General features: G+C 37.6%; 1 protein-coding gene across 3 annotated transcripts in view; it reads right to left on the bottom strand.

Annotated features, from left to right (window-relative positions):
• The window catches only part of SPAG17 (sperm associated antigen 17), a 227159-nt gene that overhangs the window by 59628 nt on the left and 148443 nt on the right, over positions 1-19088 (bottom strand). For all 3 annotated transcript variants that reach the window (XM_038561900.1, XM_038561898.1, XM_038561899.1), the window contains 5 exons: positions 18329-18507; positions 15948-16107; positions 7276-7493; positions 2574-2718; positions 852-1006 (listed from right to left, as the gene is read on the bottom strand). In XM_038561900.1, coding sequence (XP_038417828.1) covers positions 852-1006; positions 2574-2718; positions 7276-7493; positions 15948-16107; positions 18329-18507 — 857 coding nt within the window. The remainder of the gene's footprint in view (positions 1-851; positions 1007-2573; positions 2719-7275; positions 7494-15947; positions 16108-18328; positions 18508-19088) is intronic.

Raw genomic sequence — 19088 nt, forward strand, 5'->3', positions numbered from 1 at the left:
TGGAACTTGTCTCTTCTCCAGTAAGTGGAAAGATGGAGGCAAATCCTTCCAAAGCTAAAGGGACTGCATTCTGACACTAGGTGGTTGTGATTAATATGGAAATGTAGGAAGGTACAGGAGTTCCTAACAGAGCTTCTCCCTGAGCCTTCAAAAACAAAGCTTTGCAAGCTGCCTTCCTAGGACCACACAGATCATATACTCCCTCCCATCCTGGGGACACTAGGTAGAGTGGGGATGGACTGGATATGGGAAGGGTAGGAGAGTGTGAATAAGGACAGAGATGGCAGGAGGTGAAGCTTGTGTGGTAGGCACAGGACAGATCACATGAATGATTCTAACAGTGCCTGCCACCTACCACATAAAAGATCCCCAACAAATACATTCTAGTTTAAAATCTTAATCCATGGGGATCCCTGGGTAGCTCAGTGGTTTAGTGCCTGCCTTTGGCCCAGGGTGTGATCCTGGAGTCCCAAGATTGAGTCCCACATCAGGCTCCCTGCATGGAGCCTGCTTCTCCCTCTGCCTGTGTCTCTGCCTCTCTCTCTCTCTCTCTCACTCTCTCTCTCACTCTCTCCGTGCCTCATGAATGAATAAATAAATAAAATCTTTTAAAAAAAATCTTAATCCAAAAATACCAAAGCATTGTAAGACAAGTAGGATAGTGTTTTTATGCAATGGGTTGTAAAAAGAAGGTGATTAAGTAAAAAGAGACTGAGAAGTGTGTTCTAAGAACATGAGACAAGAGGAACAACAGCTGTACATGGCAGGAATGTTCACCACCCCAAAGGAGTAGGTTTTCTTAGTTGAATGGACACTTATCTTTGGTGTTCCTCATTTTCCTCTAGACCCACCTTGTATTTTCCCTGTGGCTTTGCAATAATAGATGTCCCATCCCCAAAGGTGGCACAGCAGCTACTGTCCTCGCAGTTGGTGATGATAGTGGCATAGTGTGAGTTTTCTATCCGCATGCACTTCACCTGCCTGGTGACAGTTTGAGGATGTTCAGCTGCAAGCAAATGCAAGGTAAGCAGATCCGATGGAATGCATGCATTGGGAAACACACCCACCTGCTGAGTTTGCTCCAGTCTTCTGGCCGCTTAGACCAGAAGTCAAGACCAAGTACTGAGAATTCACTCCACAGGGCTGATGTGTGGTCTACTCACTGTCAGTGCAGAGTAATTCTTGCAGAATAACCCTTCCTACCTCATTTAGTATGCTGTCTTGTTCTCCCTACTATTTTTATTTTGAGAAATTGAAGATACCCAGAAGAGCATGAAATATAATTTAATTATTCATATGCTCACCAATCAAAATTTATACTTGTTAATTTTTTGGAATATTTGTTTCAACAGTTTTAATATGCATATAAGAGAACAATTACAGGTAAGTTGAAGTTCACTTTTCTCATTTCTGGGTTTATTCTCTTCTCTTGTAGTCCTCTTTTATCTGTTCTATAAATATATGTATCAAAAGTAATGTATAATCTTTTATGGCATTTAAATATGCATACATTATGTATTAGTGTATGTATCACTCTACACCTACTTTTTTCTACTTAACATTGCTTTGAGACCTTCATCCATCTTGATATACAGGTGTGGGGTATATGTCTGTATGTGTGTATACTTCATAGAGTACACTACATAGAGTATTCCTTTGGAAGAATATTATATTGCATTTTATTTTTCTATTCTGATGGACATCTATTTATCAGCATTTTGATATTACACTTGATGTTGCAAGTATCACTCTGAACCTGTTTCCTTGTACAGATAGGTAAGAGTGTTATAAGAGTGTCTCTCTACATATACCCAGAAGTGGAGTAGGGCATCATATAATATGCACATTTTAAACTTATAGACATTTTAAAATTGCCTTCTCCAGTGGCTTTTTAAATTCTCACTCTAATCAGTGGGGCATGAAGGTGGTTCTTTTCTAACTCGCTTGCCAATTTTATTGCACTTAATTTGGCAATGAAGCATACTGCAATAAACAAACTCTGGAATTAAAGAAAAAAGAGCTAGGGGGTAATCTGTCTTTAAAAATCTTGTTTAAGTTTAGGTTAGGAAAGGTGTTATGCTTTTATTATCTCTGCCCAGGTTCTTGTCAATTACCATCTGCAGCTTGTTCTTCTCTCATGCCATCTTCTCATGATGAGAAGCATGTTCAGAATTGAAGGAAGACCTAACTGAGGTCACCTATATGCAAATCAGATTCCATAGGGACCAACAGAAACAGGTCTGAGAGCTAATGTCTCAGGCAATGGAGTCACGATTATTAACTTTTAGTCACCACCAATCCAGACCACAGATTTTAGCAGTGAAAATGGGAAAAGGTACAATATTCATCAGCCAACTAGAGCTTTCACCACTCCCACATCCGTTGAGGATAAAGAACATAACAAAAGGGCCTCAGAGGTCCTGCTCTGGACTACATGTGTATTCTTTGGTTGACAGAGTTCTTCAAAAAATTATTTTTCATATATGTGTGTGTTTAAAAAAAAGCAGTAGGGTTTCTACTCATATTATCCTAAATACACAAATATTGTCACATGCTTGAAAAATAAAACTTACTTTTTTGGTGATCATCTGGAGGAGTAATACGATCTTCATAAACTTGATAAAAGGTTGTGATTCTGGTACCATCAGCATGATCCACTATCCGAGTGCCATCTTTCTTTTCTACAATGACTACTTTGTCTTCTCGAGTTGTCATAACCTAAACATACAAAGGCAGAGCATGATCATTTGATCAGGTGGCTAATCCCAGGTGTGTTTATTTTTATACCTCATTGAATACCATCAAAATCTTAGTTATCTATTTTTAAGCTAAAGTCTTATCTCCTCTACTTGGTCAAAGCTTTACAACAATCCTGGAAGGCAGGCAATGCTATCCTCATTTTGTAGATGAGAGAATTTAGGCTTGGAGAAGTTAAGAAATCTGCTCAAGATCACTCCCCAAGTGCCAGGGTTGGTGTTAGACTACGGCCGTTTGACTTGAAAATTGATGCTCCTTCCATTGTATATTTGTAAGAAACAAGTTAACATCATTCCTGCCCTGACCCAGGTCTGTCATGGAAAATGACCCCAAGTCCTGCCTCCTTGAAAATTATAGGTTTCAAGTGAGCACAGCCTGCTGAAGCTGCCTTGCATGCTATGCCAGTCTCGGTCTAATGTCATCAGAATAGAACATGAACCTTGGTGGGGAACAGAGGCCATGGCTTCTCTGTGTCAAGCCGATCCATACACTCACAGGCTCTTGTCTGCAGCTGCTATTCATGCCTCATGTGGGCTTGAGGGGTAAAGGAGGCTGTGCCTGTGGGTCGTTATTGGGCCTCTGCATAGGATGAGGGTGCCACACTGATCATGCTGCTTTTGCTGCCTTGTCTCCTTCCCTAAAGCAGAGCAAATGCAGGTGCAGATTAAAGCCTAGATGTTCTGTTATTTTGATTGTCCATTTTAAACTGTAATCTCCTCTATTCCAGTGAAGAGTCTTACTGCGGAAGATGGATAGAAGGTATGAGAAAGAAAATAGCTGTTAATCATCCAAGGCAGGACGCTGATGGGTGGTTACTTGGTCAGCCCAGTATGTCCCAGGTCTCCTCCAACGTGGAGTGCAGACCATGCACTGTGAACTGTGACAGGTACTGGGGATACAATAATGGATGAGACTAAAGTTGAAGTCCCTATCCTCCAGGAGTTATAGACCAGAGGGAAGACAGTCATTAAGAAAGTCACTGAAGGAGACCTTTGAAGTATCACCCAGTCAGCATCTGCAGTGAAGGTCCTGATGTGGTCTGGCTTCCTCTCTGAGGAAGCAATGCCAGAACTTGGATTTGGTGTGTCTTGGATTTGGTGTGTTGGTACAGGGGAGCAGCATTGAGGACACAAAGACCCCAGGAAGCAGTGAGGAGAAAGGTAGGAAATAAGGCTAGAACGGGAGGGACCAAAAGAGAGGGCTTTAAACTATGATTAAAGACTTCAGCCTTTATCCCAAGGAGAGCCAAAGTAGGAGAGAGCAAGAGTCACAAAGGAAATTTACTTGGTCTTGCAAATACTTCAATCCGAATGAACAATCAGGCCCTTCTATACAGTAGCCAAATGGTTGATCAGTGAAGATCTAAAACCCCTAGTTGTGTGTGTGTGTGTGTGTGTGTGTGTGTGTGTGGCAGATATGGAGATGCACAGCCTGTATCTCTCATTAAGAGAGGACTTGTCCCTCAGCTGGGGGGTGAGGGACCATCACAAACAGCCTGCAGCTCTCAGATATTTCCATGTCTGCCCCAGTTGCAGAGAGATGCTTTGCCTGATCCACAGAGTTTCAGGGTAGCTGCATCCAGTGACCGAATAAGGCAGGGGTGTACCAGTCTGGTTCCTGCTACCAGACTTGGGACACTAGGGCAGGGGATCCTGGCTCCGGAGCTGCTGCCAGTTGGCTGAGGCTTTGTCGGGTCTGTGCTAAAGCACAGCATCTCCCTCTGCCTGTTTATGCTTCCTTCCCCTTCTTGCACAGATGGTGTCCAACTGGCAATAACAGTATTGCAAAGTATGTAATACATATTTCAATTATTGAATATTTTCTAACTTGGTACATCCTAATTGTAAGGAACACAGTATTTCACTGAAGAGTCCAGATGGATGTGACAAAATGTCAAGTTAACTGTGTTTTGACTCAATATCTAGAGCTGATAGAAGCAGGTGATAATTGCCTTTTTATCTCTTTATAGTAGGCAGAAATCACTATCTATGAGAGAGAAAAATACATGCTGTTCATCATTTTAGGTTCTTATCATTGGAACTCTCAGACAATGTGTATAATGAGAAGTACTGCTAAAGAATATAGCTGTTGAGAGCATGAACCTTGGAGTAAAGGCACCTGAGTTCAAATCTTATCTTCAAGGATGGCTCCATGACTTAGGCAAGTGGCTTAACTTCTCTGTGCTCTAGTCTCATCTGCAAAATGAAGGCAGCACTAGTATCTTCTTCAGGGATGTTATGTGGATTAAGTGAGATAATGTTGGTAAAGTGATTAACAGTCAGTCATCAAGTTAGCAAGGATTAATACTAATTCTTTCCAGTAGAGACATTTACATATTATTATTTAGAATTATTCAAACATTTCATAATACCACATAACACTGATACTTTCTGATCACTATATGGTGGGAAGATTATTATTCTTGGTGGGATAAGAATACAGTAGTAAGAATGTTACTGAACATCTGATAGTGTTGGGTCTGACACTAATCTTCTTAACTATTTCAGGTAAGGACCATTATCTCCATTTTGTAAATAAGGAAAACCAGATTAGAAGCTTGTTGAAAGTCATTCAGCCAGTAGGGACTGTGGCTGGGGTTCAAACCAGATCTGTGTCACCATAAAAGCATTACCCATGCCTCTTATTTAGTGATACTTCACATCAGGTATTTAAAAAAAGTCCATTTTCAATTTTCTTTCATATGACCATGGGTTTTCTTGGCCCTTATTTCCCTATTGGCTAAGCACACAGGATCTGGAATGCCACCTTGGGATCCACATTCTGACTGTCCTACTTGGCTGTGTGCTTTGGGAAAACTATTTAACCTTTCTGTTTTGCTTCATCTGCAAAATGGAACCAACATTAGTCTGTTGTGAGAATAAAATGAGAACAGGACTTGGCAAAAAAATGAGTGCTCAGTAAATACTGTTATTGCTGTTGTTTTAATTATTCTGTTAGGTGTCTAATGTTCAATGAATGCTTGAATCCAAGCTCTTGGATGTTGGTTCATGCTTCCATAATGGTGATAAGTAATAATAAGGTAAATTGAGTGTTATTAAGAAATATTAATCACATTTGAATATTAAGCCAAGTAATCTACATCAGAGGCTGAATGAAAGGCAGTTATTTGAAGTGACCAGAAAACCTTCCTGAGATGATATGTACTTCAATCTCACAAAAGATGCAACTAGCAAACAAGGTAAGAGATTACAAAATTATTTCAGAAGTACACCAAAGAAGAAAGGAAAATACATTTGGTTAGGTAATGTAATTCTTCTCAATACCGTGAAGTAACTTTGCTTTTGAGCAGCAGCACATGGCTATGAACAAGGGTGGGAAGTCCTGAAACATGATATAAGGCACCAATCTGTCCTGTTGTTTACATTCAGAGGGTGCCACAAAGCTCCATGTGAGATGTTAGAGGAATAACTGAGGATGGAAAGAGCTCAGTTTTCAGTCACCTACAATAGCTTCTAATCAGGATCCAGCACTTCCTGGTTGTACACTCCTGCCCACATTACCTAACTTCCTAAGGCCCAATTTCCTCATCCATGTAATATAACATTCATTGGTGCAGAACCTGAGTGAGATAATGTACACAAAACACAAAACCCCTAACAGAAAGCCTGGTACATTAAAAGGTGCTATTGTTCATCCCAAGAGTTTTGATTCCACATCATAAGCCAGACTATTCTTTTCTTTTTTAAAAAGAGGTTTTTATCTATCTATCTATCTATCTATCTATCTATCTATCTATCTATCATCTATCTATCTATCATCTATCTATCTTAGAGAAAAAAGAGAGAGAGAAAGAATAGGGGGAGGGGCAAAGGGAGAGGGAAAAAGAGAGAATCTCAAGCAGACTACTTTCTAGCACAGAGCCCAAAGTTGGGGCTCAATCTCATAACCCTGAGATCATGACCTGAGCTGAAACCAAAAGTTAGATGCTTAACTCACTGTGCCACCCAGGTGCCCCCTAACCATTATTTTCTATACCACTCATTTGTCACTTATTCTTAGGCTACAAATAAAGTCTTTTGTATTCTTGCTCTGTAATGTCGACAAATTATTGAATTATTTAATGTGAGCACCTCCTTAAATATACCATACATTCTTTGAAGTCACGGATTATGAGCAAATTTCTACCACTCATTTCAGCTGCACACAGAGAAGTAGAAATAAAGTGTAGCCCCTCAACTCCTAGAAGATAAGACATACACACAAATACATTCAACATAAAAAAAATACATGACACAATTAATTTTATATATCTTAAATGTGGTATAGATATTCACAATCTGTTTCTCATTTCAAAAATTAGGTTTCATGGTACATTATGCTAGTCAAATAAACCACAAAGTGTTTTTGTTTTTGGGAAGATGGATCCATCTGTTCATCCATCTACCCACTATTTACTAAATAGTTACAGAAAATTAATTATTTCAGGCACTCTTCTATGTGTTGTTTCAGAACTCTAAAGATTTATAAAATTTTGCAATATACAATATTTTGCCATACCGTTCCATTGACAGGATCTGTGGTCTTAAAGGATAATAATGGGGTCATGTCTGTTATTCTTTCTACTCCTTTGGTGCCAATCCGTTTTCCTTCTGGTGTGGTTGTAAACCAGGTGCCTACATGAACCTCCACTGGAGTTACTGTTTGAATTGTCTCTGGGGGAGGATCATGGCTTTCATTCTTATGCGCCATTGATGACTGATTTTTGTGACTTTTTCCTGCAGAAGTTCAAGTAAAATCAAACACAGCATAACTATAATATAAATTATATAAATTATTCACGAAGTTTTTTTTTAAGATTTTATTTATTCATGAGAGTCACAGAGAGAGAGAGATGCAGAGACACAGGCAGAGGGAGAAGCAGGCTCGCTGCAGGAAGCCCGACATGGGACGTGATCCCGGGTCTCCAGGATCATGCCCTGAGCTGAAGGCAGATGTTCAACCACTGAGCCACCCAGTCATCCCCATATTCATGAAGTTTTAATACATCATAAGCTACCTCAGACACCGTGGCATAGAAATTCTAGGTGGTATTCATCAATTATATTATTTCTCAAGTGGGAAAAGATATCAGGTTATGGATACCTTAATCTTTGCCCTTGAACCTTGGCTGGATTCCCACCATGTCTCCCCATATAGACACGTGCATACACAGCTCAGTCCATATGGCACAATATCTACAATACCTATTCTGGCCAATTTCTGTATACTTTGGAGTCTTGCTTATAGCTTCCTGGATTTCAGATTTGAGGCTCTCTACACTAGTTTTTAAAGCCTACTTTGGCTCCCTCCCTCAGATTCCTTCTTTTAAGTTACTGAACTCTAGCATTTTACAGTATTTCTAACTCTTCATTCCCCTAATTTTGTCATTTGGTTAGTCATAATTAGGAGATAGCTTTCTTCAGCCCTGGATCTGGAGAACTTTACCAATAAGGCATATATCTTTAGTTTCTCATTAGGGGGAGAGGATTTGTACAGTTCAACTTCTATATTGATAATAATCTGATGCATCCCTCCTCCAATCCTTCCCCATCACCATCTATTTGGAAAGGAATCTAGAACTGGAAAAGCCCTCATGGAACTCTGTGAATAGTATCTCAATCCCTCTATCAGAATAGATTTGCTCCATTTCCATAAATAATGATGAGATTTGCTAGTGTTATCAAAGCTCAATGATGAGGTAAACTCAGACCCAGAAGCCAATTACCAACAAAGAGAGTGAAAAACTGTTAACTCTAAGATTCCTTATGATTCAGAGTATGAAATGTGCATCAGAGCATGGATCTTGGCCAAGGATGCAGACTTAGTTAATGGGAAGAGCCCAATAAGATAGATGCATGAAGCTAAGTCTTATCTTTGCCCTAAGATTTAATTTGGACATATTTCTATTTCCAAAGCATTAAAAGAGAACTGATAGATCTATAGAAATTATTTAGAATGACTCTCAGTGTCAAATTAATAGAAATAATAATAAAAAATAATAAAAAGAGAGGCCGAAGTTTCTAATATATGCTTAATAGTAAATCTATAAGAGAAGGAGAAAAAGAATGGAACAGAAACAATATTTTAAGAGGTAATTATTGAAAGATACTAATGAAAGATACTAATGAATGATTCAAGAATCCCAATTTATTCTCACTTGGATAAATAAAAATAAATCTATACCTAGCTAAATTGTATTGAAATTATAATAAAAAAAGAAAAGATTTTCAAGGCAGATTATCTTCATAGCAACTATTAGACTGAAAGCCAACTTTTCAACAGCAACACTGGAAGCAAGGAGAGTATAGAGAATTTTTGTCACTATGTTGGAGAGAAAACACCTATTAACCCAGAATTCTGTATTCAGTGAGATTATCATCCAAGGATGGGGACAACATAAGACATTTTAAGAAAGTATCTGTTATACAATAGATAGATTAGAAATTCTGATTAAAACACAAAAATTCAGGAAAGATAATTATCATATGATCTCACTCATATGTGGCATATAAGAAATAGTGCAGAGGATCATAGGAGAAGGGAGGGAAAACCAAATAGGAAGTAATCAGAGAGGGAGACAAACCATGAGGAACTTAACTATAGGAAACAAACTGAGGAGTGCTGAAGGGGAGGTGGGTGGGGGGAACGGGTAACTGAGTAATGAGGATTAAGGAGGGTATGTGATACTCAGATAATTATTCCAGTTTCACATTTTGTGTAGACAGAGGCTAAAAGTTTAAAAACTGAATTACTTAGGCAAGTTGGCTGGCTGTTAATTGTTATACTGTAATACAACTAGGGGTTTTGATAGATCAAAGATGACAAAAACAGTAGTATTCAAATGATTTGTAATGTCTACATAATGATTTATAATAGAACTTATTTTTCTTTAAAAATACATAAATTTTAACTGGAGAAATGAAAACTTTTCTGATAGGGATGCCCAGGTGGCTCAGTGGTTAAGCATCTGCCTTTGGCTCAGGTCATGATCCTGGGGTCCTGGGATCGAGTTCAGCATCGGGCTCCCCACAGGGAGCCTGCTTCTCCCTCTGCCTATGTCTCTGCCTCTCTCTGTGTCTCTTATGAATAAATAAAATCTTTAAAAAAATTTTTAAAAAGGATGGTACATGATGTGATGAGCACTGGGTTTTATATGCAACTGATGAATTATTGAACTTTACATCTGAAACTAATAATATACTATATGTTGGCTAATTGAATTTAAATTAAAAGATAAAAGACAAAAATTATCAAGCTGAGTTTTTAAAATATTCACCTGTAAGTTGGCTCACAAGAGACATATTTAAATATAAATCACAGAAAGTAAAATAAAGTATGAAAAAGTTATATTGCAAAGGGGTGAAATAATAGCTAGTATAGCTATAGTAATACAAGCAAAGTAGCCATTAGGACAGAAGACCATCCTAGAACAAAAAGCCATTGGATACTGATAAAAAAAGTTAAATGTACTTATAAATATATCTAAATCTGTGAGGATCTAAAATCACATTTTCAAAGCATATAAAGAAAAATCTTACAGAACTATTAAAAAGATATAATAATTTCAGAAATGAAGATTAAAATTATAAGGAAGATAACACTGGATAGACTATTCTACCCTTACTTAAACATACTTCTGCTGAATAAATTGATATAGTAGATTAAAAACATCTGTGAAGTTATACAATAGAGGTTGGGAAATTTGACCTGTAGAGCAAAGATGCCTTGCTCTGCATTGTTATAGTCTGTGAAGTAATACTTCTTTTGATATTTTTACATAATCAAAAAGTCAAAAGGATAAAATTTTTTGATACATGAAAATGATATGAAATTCAAGTTTCAGCGTCCATAAATAAGTTTTATTTAAACATAATACATCATGCTCACTTGACTATGTATTGTCTATGGCTATTTTCATGTTATAATGGCAGAGGTGAGTAGTTGTGACAGAGACAATATGGCTCACAAAGTCTAAATAAAATATTTACTATCCTTTGGCAGAGAAGTTTGCTGAACTTGGAAATAGATTGGGCAACACAACTAACAGTTTTGATCTAAAGGTTATAAAGAGGACACTACACTCAGCTGCAAGATACATGCCCTTTTGAATCATACACAGGCTTTTTTAAACACTTGCCCATATTTGAGGCTATACATCATGTTTCAACAAATTTCAAAAAATTGGTTAAAAATCATTTATTAGGAATGCCTGCGTGGCTCAGCGGTTGAGCGTCTGCCTTCAGCTCAGGGCGTGATACTGCAGTTGCGGGAACGAGTCCTATGTCGGGCTCCCTGGAAGGAGCCTGCTTCTCTCTCTGTCTGTGTCTCTGCTTCTCTCTCTGTGTGTGTGTCTCTCATGAATAAATAAATAAAATCTTTTTAAAAATCAATTATTAAAAAACCCTAGAAACACTTCATAGTTTTGGAAATTTACAAACATATTTAAATACCTTGTGGGTCAAAAAGGAAGTCATTATGGAAATTAGAAAGTATTTAGAGCTAAAAAATAATGAATATACTAAATGGTATTTCTTTTGAGATGGGAGAAGCACTTCTGGAATGGCAAGAAAGGACCTTTACAAAGCCATCAGAACAGTAATAACACTGGAAAAAAATTATCAAAATCAACTCTTTCAGAACTCTAGAAATAAACCAAAGAATTGCAACAATCAGCTGAGCCTCAATAAGAACAACTGCTTTGTGGTGTCATAACTTGCCCGGTTCTCATCCTCCATCTTCCCCTATCTCCAGCCCTGCAGTAGCCTTGCGAAACAGTAGCCTTGGAATCATCGTAGCTGTGAAAATCAACAGTGTGGCAGCCACTGGAGGGGAGCAGAGTCCTGGAATTCTCCCTAAAAGCCCCATTCCCAGGGACTCATCACTGTTTGACAGCTCTGAAAATTCCCTGAAAATCCTCACTCTGACCTGAGTCAGAATTCACTCATTGAAAGCAACCTCTTCCCGGGGCCTTTGTTGAAACTATCAGTGGCAATTATTCAGAATGTCTCAGGCAGCAGCAATAGTTGGGGGCAAACAAAAGGCTGGCCTAAAAAACTTAAAAGGAAAAGCTAGAGAATGAGATAACTGTAAGGACTTTGAAAAACTGACATTTTCCTGGGAATCTAGAAGGCCACATGCACATGCAGGATTGTACTCATGTCCAGGAAAGACCCAAGAAACACCGAATCTCTCAGGTCTGGCTGACCTTGAGGCTAAGGCTACTGTCTAAGCTGAAAGTGATGAAGAAATGCCCCAATAAGCACACAAATCCCCTTGGAATGGGGAGCCCATGGTTTGAGCATGTAAGGAAATCCCTGCCTAATCACTAGCTGACCACTAAGTTAACAGAACAGAGACTTTAGTAGCCATACATGACAAAAAAGAGAGACTTGCAAGAATAAGTTCAGGAAAGCAATAAACAAATTAAACAAACAGCAATAATAGCAACAATAACAAACACTGGGGGTTGGGTTCTTAGTTTCAAAGTTACTGCAAAGCAAAAAAGATTAGAATAAGAAAGTTCAGCAAGATTTCAAGATACAAAGCCAAAATTAAAAAAAAATCAATTTTATTGGTATACACCATCAATGAACAATCCAAAAATAAAGAAAATAATTCCACTTATAAGAGGATCAAGAAGAATAAAGCACTTAGGAAGAATTTAACAAAACAATTGTTAATAATTGTACACTGAAAACTACAAAAAAGTATTGAATGAAACTGAAGAAGACCTAAATAGAAAGGTATCCCAAGCTCATGAATGAGAGACAGTATTGTTAAGATGTCAATACTCTCAAAATGTATCTATATGTTCAGTGGGATCTCTATAAGAAAAATCCCAGCTGCCCCTTTGCAGAAATTGATAATCTGATCCTAAAATTCATACAAAAATGCAAGAATAGTCAAAACTATATTTAAAAAAATATGACAAATGTGGATGACTCAGACTTCCCAATTTCAAACTTACAAAGCTATAGTAACCAGGACAGTGAGATGTTGGCATAGGATAAACACATACATCAGTGGAGCAGGAATAATAATCTAAAAATAAACTTTAACATTTGTAGTTAATTGATTTTTGACTGAGTGCCAACCAAGTCAATGGGGGAAATAATTGTCTTTTTAATAAACTCGAAAGAATGATTTTGGACCCCCATTGGATATGTCTCATTTCATATAAAAAATTATATAAAAATGGATGTAAAAACCCCAAATGCAAGAGCTAAAAATTTAAGACTCTTAAGAAGAAAATACAGGAATAAATCTTTGTGACTTTGGATTACGCAATGACTTCTTAGATATAACACCAAAAGCATGAACAACCAGAGGGAAATAAAACCAGATAAATTGGACTTCAACAAAATGGACACCATGAAAAGACATCATCGGGCATGTGGAAAGATAGCCCAAAGACTGGGAGAAAATATTCGCAAATTATGTATCTGATTCGTATCTGATCAGGAATTTGTATCCAAAATATGCAACGTATACTTTTAACTCAATAAGAATAAGACAAATAATCCATTAAAAAATTGGGGAAAGGATTTGGGGTTGTTTTTGTTTTTTTTTTATAATAAATTTATTTTTTATTGGTGTTCAATTTGCCAACATACAGAATAACACCCAGTGCTCATCCTGTCAAGTGCCCCCCTCAGTGGGGAAAAGGATTTGAATAAACATTTCTCCAAAGAAGATATACGAATGTCTACTAGGCACATGAAAAAGTATTCAACATCACTAACCATTAAGAAAATACAAATCAAAATCAAAATAGGATACCACTTTATGCCCAGTAGAATGGCTCCGAACAGAAAATAACAGTGTCGGCAAGAATGTGAAGAAATAGTAATTCTCATCCATACTGGTGAGAATGAAAAATAATGCAGCTGCTTTGGAAAACAGCTTGCTGGGTGCTCAAAATTAGAAACAGAGTTATTATTCTAGCAATTCCACTCCTGTATATTTACTCAAGAGAAGTGAAAATGTATGTTCACACAAAAGCTTGTACAGAAATGTTCATGTCAACTTTATTTGCAATTTCCCCAAAGCGGAAACTACCCGTATGTCCATCAATTGATGAGTGGCTAAACAAAATGTGATGTATCCATGCAACAGAATATTACTCGACCATAAAAATGGAGTGCCAACACAAGTTGTAACATAGACGACCCTTAAAAATATTATGCTAAATAAAAGAAGCCAGTCACAAAAGGCCTTATATTGTATGCTTCTCTTTATATGAAATGCCCAGAATATGTAAATTCATGGTAACAGAAAGTAGATTGGTGGTTCTAAGGCCTTGAGTGGAGGGGAAAACAGAGTGTCAGCTCATGGGTACTGATTTTGGGGAGAGAGTGAAGGGAAAGATGGATAAATAGAGCACAGGGGTGTATATTATTGTAGTGGTAGATTTACTACATTTGCATTTGTCAAAACTCTTAGAGCTATGCAACATGAAGAATGAACCCTAATGCAAACTGTGGACTTCAGTTAATAATAAAGTATTGATATTGGTCCATCAGTTGTAACAAATGTGTTTAAAACAGGGAAAACTAAGCCAGGTAGAGAGAAGGTGTAGGAGAATTCTGTACATTCTGCTTATTTTTTTCTGTAAACCGAAAATTACTCTTAAAACATAGATTCTGTTATTATTATTATTATTTTTAAAATTATTTTTAAAGTGAATATGTCATCTTGAATGGATGGACTTTAAAGAAATCTGGAGCACACCATGCTGGAGGTGGGAGCCCTTTGGAACCTGGCTTGGCCCTAAGAGAAGTGGCTACTCTTACATCAAGTCCTCTCCTATCAAAAAAGGAGGGGAGCTTTGGAGCTGGGAAGTTTGAAAGTTGTGAGGACGCTTTCATTCACTTCAACCAAGAACCTTTTGCTACTGTTAAAGGAAAGTCTATTTCACTAAATTTTGAGTAACCAAAAAGAGAATTCGGTTTGCCTCTATATAAGGTTACTGGTTACTGGGGTGGGGGGGGTGGGGGGGATGTGTGAAACTGATGAACAAAGATTACATTTTGGTCTCAGATCACTTAAGTCATATGAGAAATTGAGAAAAATTAGCAATGCAGGTGCCCACACTCCAATCTCAGCTCTTAGTAGCTGAGAGAACTTGAGGAAGTTATTTAACCCCTCTGTGTCTCAATTTCCTTGTCTATAAAGTGGAATTATTAAAATATATATCACACAGGGATGTTCTGATTTAATACTTTAAAAGTATTCAGAACTGTGCCTGGTACACAAACACATATCTCCTACTTATAAAGATCTCTTACAAATAAATATGAAAATAATGAACATTCCAGTAGTAAACCGAGAAAATGTGTGAATAGAAAATTCACAAAAAGGAAAAAACCTGCTAAATGTTTTATCTCACAAGTAATAAAGAAATGCAAATTAACAGAATAGTAAGATTATTAATTATCTATCAAATCAAATGGAATAAGATTAAAACAATAAGGAAATCCAACATTAGCAAAGGTATGAGGAAGCAGATATTTTCTTACTGCCCTGGAAGTAGGGGTGTAAATCGAGAATATCTCTGAGGAGAGCAATTTCATAATTTAGGTTATGGCAGGCACTACTGATTGCTTAATCAATCGTTACCCAACTTCTTTTTCCCCTTTCCCCTACTAGAAGTGCTATCTCCTGAAAAAAAATCCAGAAGTGATCAGACCCCTAAGTTCCCTAGCTAGCGCCAGGTCTAGTCAACAAGATGTATAAGGGAAAGTCAGCTGGTGGGGGAAAGGGGTGGAATCTGAAAATATTTTCCTCCTTGATAAGAAGACACTTTAAATAAAGTTCTCGTGTTCACTCTCTTTGCTTTTTGCTTTGACAGTTACAATATGAGAACCTCATGCCTAGAGCTGGTGTGCCCTCTTGCAGCTCAGGTCAAGAGAACTAAAGAGATGCCTACTTAGAACCTTGACATCATTCATCTGCTCAACTAACCCTAAAACAGTAGCCCAGGCATTAGAGTTAGTGTCATATAAGAGTATATAAGGACACTTTTACTAAAAGAAAAAAGCAGTTCACAAAACAGTGTGCAATGCTGTGATTCCAATTAAAATGTATATATGTGTGTACATGTGAGTATATATGAATATATTCATAGAAAAGATGAAAAGTATCAGAAGACTTATTAAATCCATTATAAATTGAGAAACTTCAGTCATCACCTTTCTTTGGGATGACAATCTCTGACGGTACTATTTCTGACTTCTGCTGAGAAACTGTGTCCATCAAGTCTCCGCTGTGAGGGCTTGGTGGCATTTCAACAGGAGGACAAACAGGACCTGAATCAGGACTATTGCTCACAACACCATCTGCAAAGAGAATCTGATGGAAAAGTAAAAGTTCTTGTATTTTCAGAAGCCAGCAGAGACTGGTTAACATTTAACACTGCGTATCAAACTGACATAGATTAAAATTAATCCAAAGGAAAAATGCTGTTTGCATATTACAGGACGGTAGCTTTGGCGCTCAGAGACTAGAGTCCCTTAATAACCAGGATGGTGATATTATTTAATTATTTAATATTTTCCATTTACCTTCTATTTAGTTTCTTTTCTTTTTATTTCTTATCTTTTATTGGATTGACTTGAGTTTTTATTATTTTTTTAAAATATTTGTTTTATTTTTATTTTCTCCATTTTATGCAACTGGAAAAATAGCCGCTCTATTTCAGCTTCTATAACGACTACATTTAAAACTTTGCCACAGGACAGCCGCGGCCACTCAGCGGTTTAGCGGCGCCGTCAGCCCAGGGCCTGATCCCGGAGACCGGGGATCGAGTCCTGCGTCAGGCTCCCTGCGTGGAGCCTGCTTCTCCCTCTGCCTGTGTCTCTGCCTCTCTCTCTGTGTCTCTCATGAATAAATAAATAAAATCTTAAAAAAATAAAAATAAAACTTTACAATATGTTTAAATGTTTAGTGTCTACCAACATATACCTCTAGTATGTGTCCCATCTACAGGTATCATCTATCCAGATCAGTATCTATACCTACCAATGACCATGACAAGACCCAGCACCAGGGCTGCTAATGAGAAGCCTAATGTTCTTCTAGTTCTCATTCTGCAGTAGGTAACCGGTTTCCTTTAGGAAGTGTTTGGGATTGTCTATCTCTGCCGTCCCAAAATTGCACTCTGACATATCTAGATGATCTTTTAAAGATAGTATCAATCCTGCTTGCCAATTGGTTGTCCTGTTTAATCCAAAGTTGTTGTTGTTGTTTTAACTCTGGGAAAATTCCCTAGATCATTTCCTTCATTATTTTCTCCTTCACTCCCACTATTTTCTTCTTCTGGAGATTGTATTTTTCAGATCCCTTTTCTACATTTCTTAACTTTTCTCTCCCTTATAATCTACTTGCCTGTCTTAATTTTTCACAATCATTTTTTTAATAAATTTTTTAAAATTTATTTATGATAGTCACACACAGAGAGAGAGGCAGAGACACAGGCAGAGGGAGAAGCAGGCACCATGCATCGGGAGCCCGAAGTGGGACTCAATCCCGGGTCTCCAGGATCGCGCCCTGGGTCAAAGGCAGGCGCCAAACCGCTGCGCCACCCAGGGATCCCTTCACAATCATTTTTCTTCTCGTTTTTTTTTCTCCTATAAAATTTTTAATTGAAGTATATTGACACACAACATTATATTACTTTCGGGTGTACAACTCAGTGATTTGACACACAATTGTAATTTTTAATATATAAGAATATTTTTTCCACAGCAACTTTTTTATTGTTTTTTGCAGATTGCTAACCTCTCAAGTCTCTGCTTATATTATTTTTACTCTCAAGTTTTTTTGTCTGTTCTTATTTTTAGATGCTATTTCTTTAATTTTTTTTATTCTGTAATTTATTTTCATGCAGTTGTTTTTTCTCTAAGGTTGATGATTCTTGGGTGCGTGGTCATAGTTCTCTTTGAGGATCCCTTTTTACTTCCTCTGGTCACAGAAGCAATTTCCCTATGATCATTGGGGAGGGATTGAGCTGGGCATATGACTTCCAGATATTGTGATTTCTGGTTCCCATCCTCCCGATAGTAGTGAGTTACCTGGGACACTAACTTGATTTTCTGGGTGCAGAGTTCCATCTGAGAAATGTATGTGTTAGAACTTCTGATTGTTAATTTTGCGGCAGTTTTTCTCTTGTACATTAATCTTTGCTCTTATTTTTCCATCAGTTATCTCATCTGATTTGCAATTTCTAGAAATCCTCCTAATCTTCTTATCCATTGATGGTGCATTTTGTTGTTTTCCAGTACTGTTATGAATTTATTATTTAAAGGTATTTAAAAATTATTCTAAGGTGCCTCGAGAGGGAGAGTAGGTAAACACTGTGTTTAGTCTGCAATCTTGGATCATATATAGAATGAGTTTGTTTGTATCCTGTGTTGCACAGAAGACTATACATTTCTCAGTTTGTCATCTTAAGTGTCACTCCATTTTCAATGAATTGTCCCTCCTGCCTACCATGATATTGCTCTTTACCCATAGCATGTTTGTATTTCACTCTGTAGCAGGAAGGAGTATTATTTATCTAAAATTCTTTTACCTGTGTGGATCCATCCAACATGTATTTGACAACAGTGCCTTGCCTGGTGATAACTCTTGATGCCTCCTGCTCCACTGGCGGCATCACAGTCTTGTAGAACTCATAGTGCTTCACCTTCTGGGGGTAGCTCTGCCGGACCATGATGTCCCAAATGGGTTCCTCATTCATAACATTCAGATCTTAAATAAAAAAAACAAAGGAAGGAAGAAAGCCTCACTGTGAACTGAGTAATGCTATGTAGCTGGCATTTTATCTTTTTGCTTAATTTTTTTCATTCTTCTGTTTACATCTGAATAATAGGGCAGTTTCCATGCCATGACAGATAGACCAGAGCACTGGCTTTTTGCTACTTTTGTTATAGTCAAGTGTAGTAAATAATATCATCTACAAGTACTTAATAGGTACCTTCTCCACATATAAATCATTCTTCTAATGAATTCCAGGACATTTCTGACAGAAGTAGGAAGGAAGCAGAGTTTTGCTGTTAGATGTTCCCTATTCTCTCTCCTTTGAGTAAGCTCTTGCCCCTGCATGCACAATGCTCTCCTGGTGTCCCCTAGTTGCCTGGAGCACCAGGGGAAGTTACTCAGGCTTGCCCTTCCTAAATCATTCATCATCTTTCAAAGTTAACATAATCCCCTCATCTTTAACCAAATCCAGATTCTGCTCAAGGTTCTACTCTTAGCTGGCTATTAAGGAGAAAAGCACCTAATAAGTTCCTTCAAAAAAAAAATTATTATTGAGAATTTCTGGCATACAG

Source organism: Canis lupus, chromosome 17 (genome assembly GCF_011100685.1).
Source record: "Canis lupus familiaris isolate Mischka breed German Shepherd chromosome 17, alternate assembly UU_Cfam_GSD_1.0, whole genome shotgun sequence".
Taxonomy (NCBI): domain Eukaryota; kingdom Metazoa; phylum Chordata; class Mammalia; order Carnivora; family Canidae; genus Canis; species Canis lupus.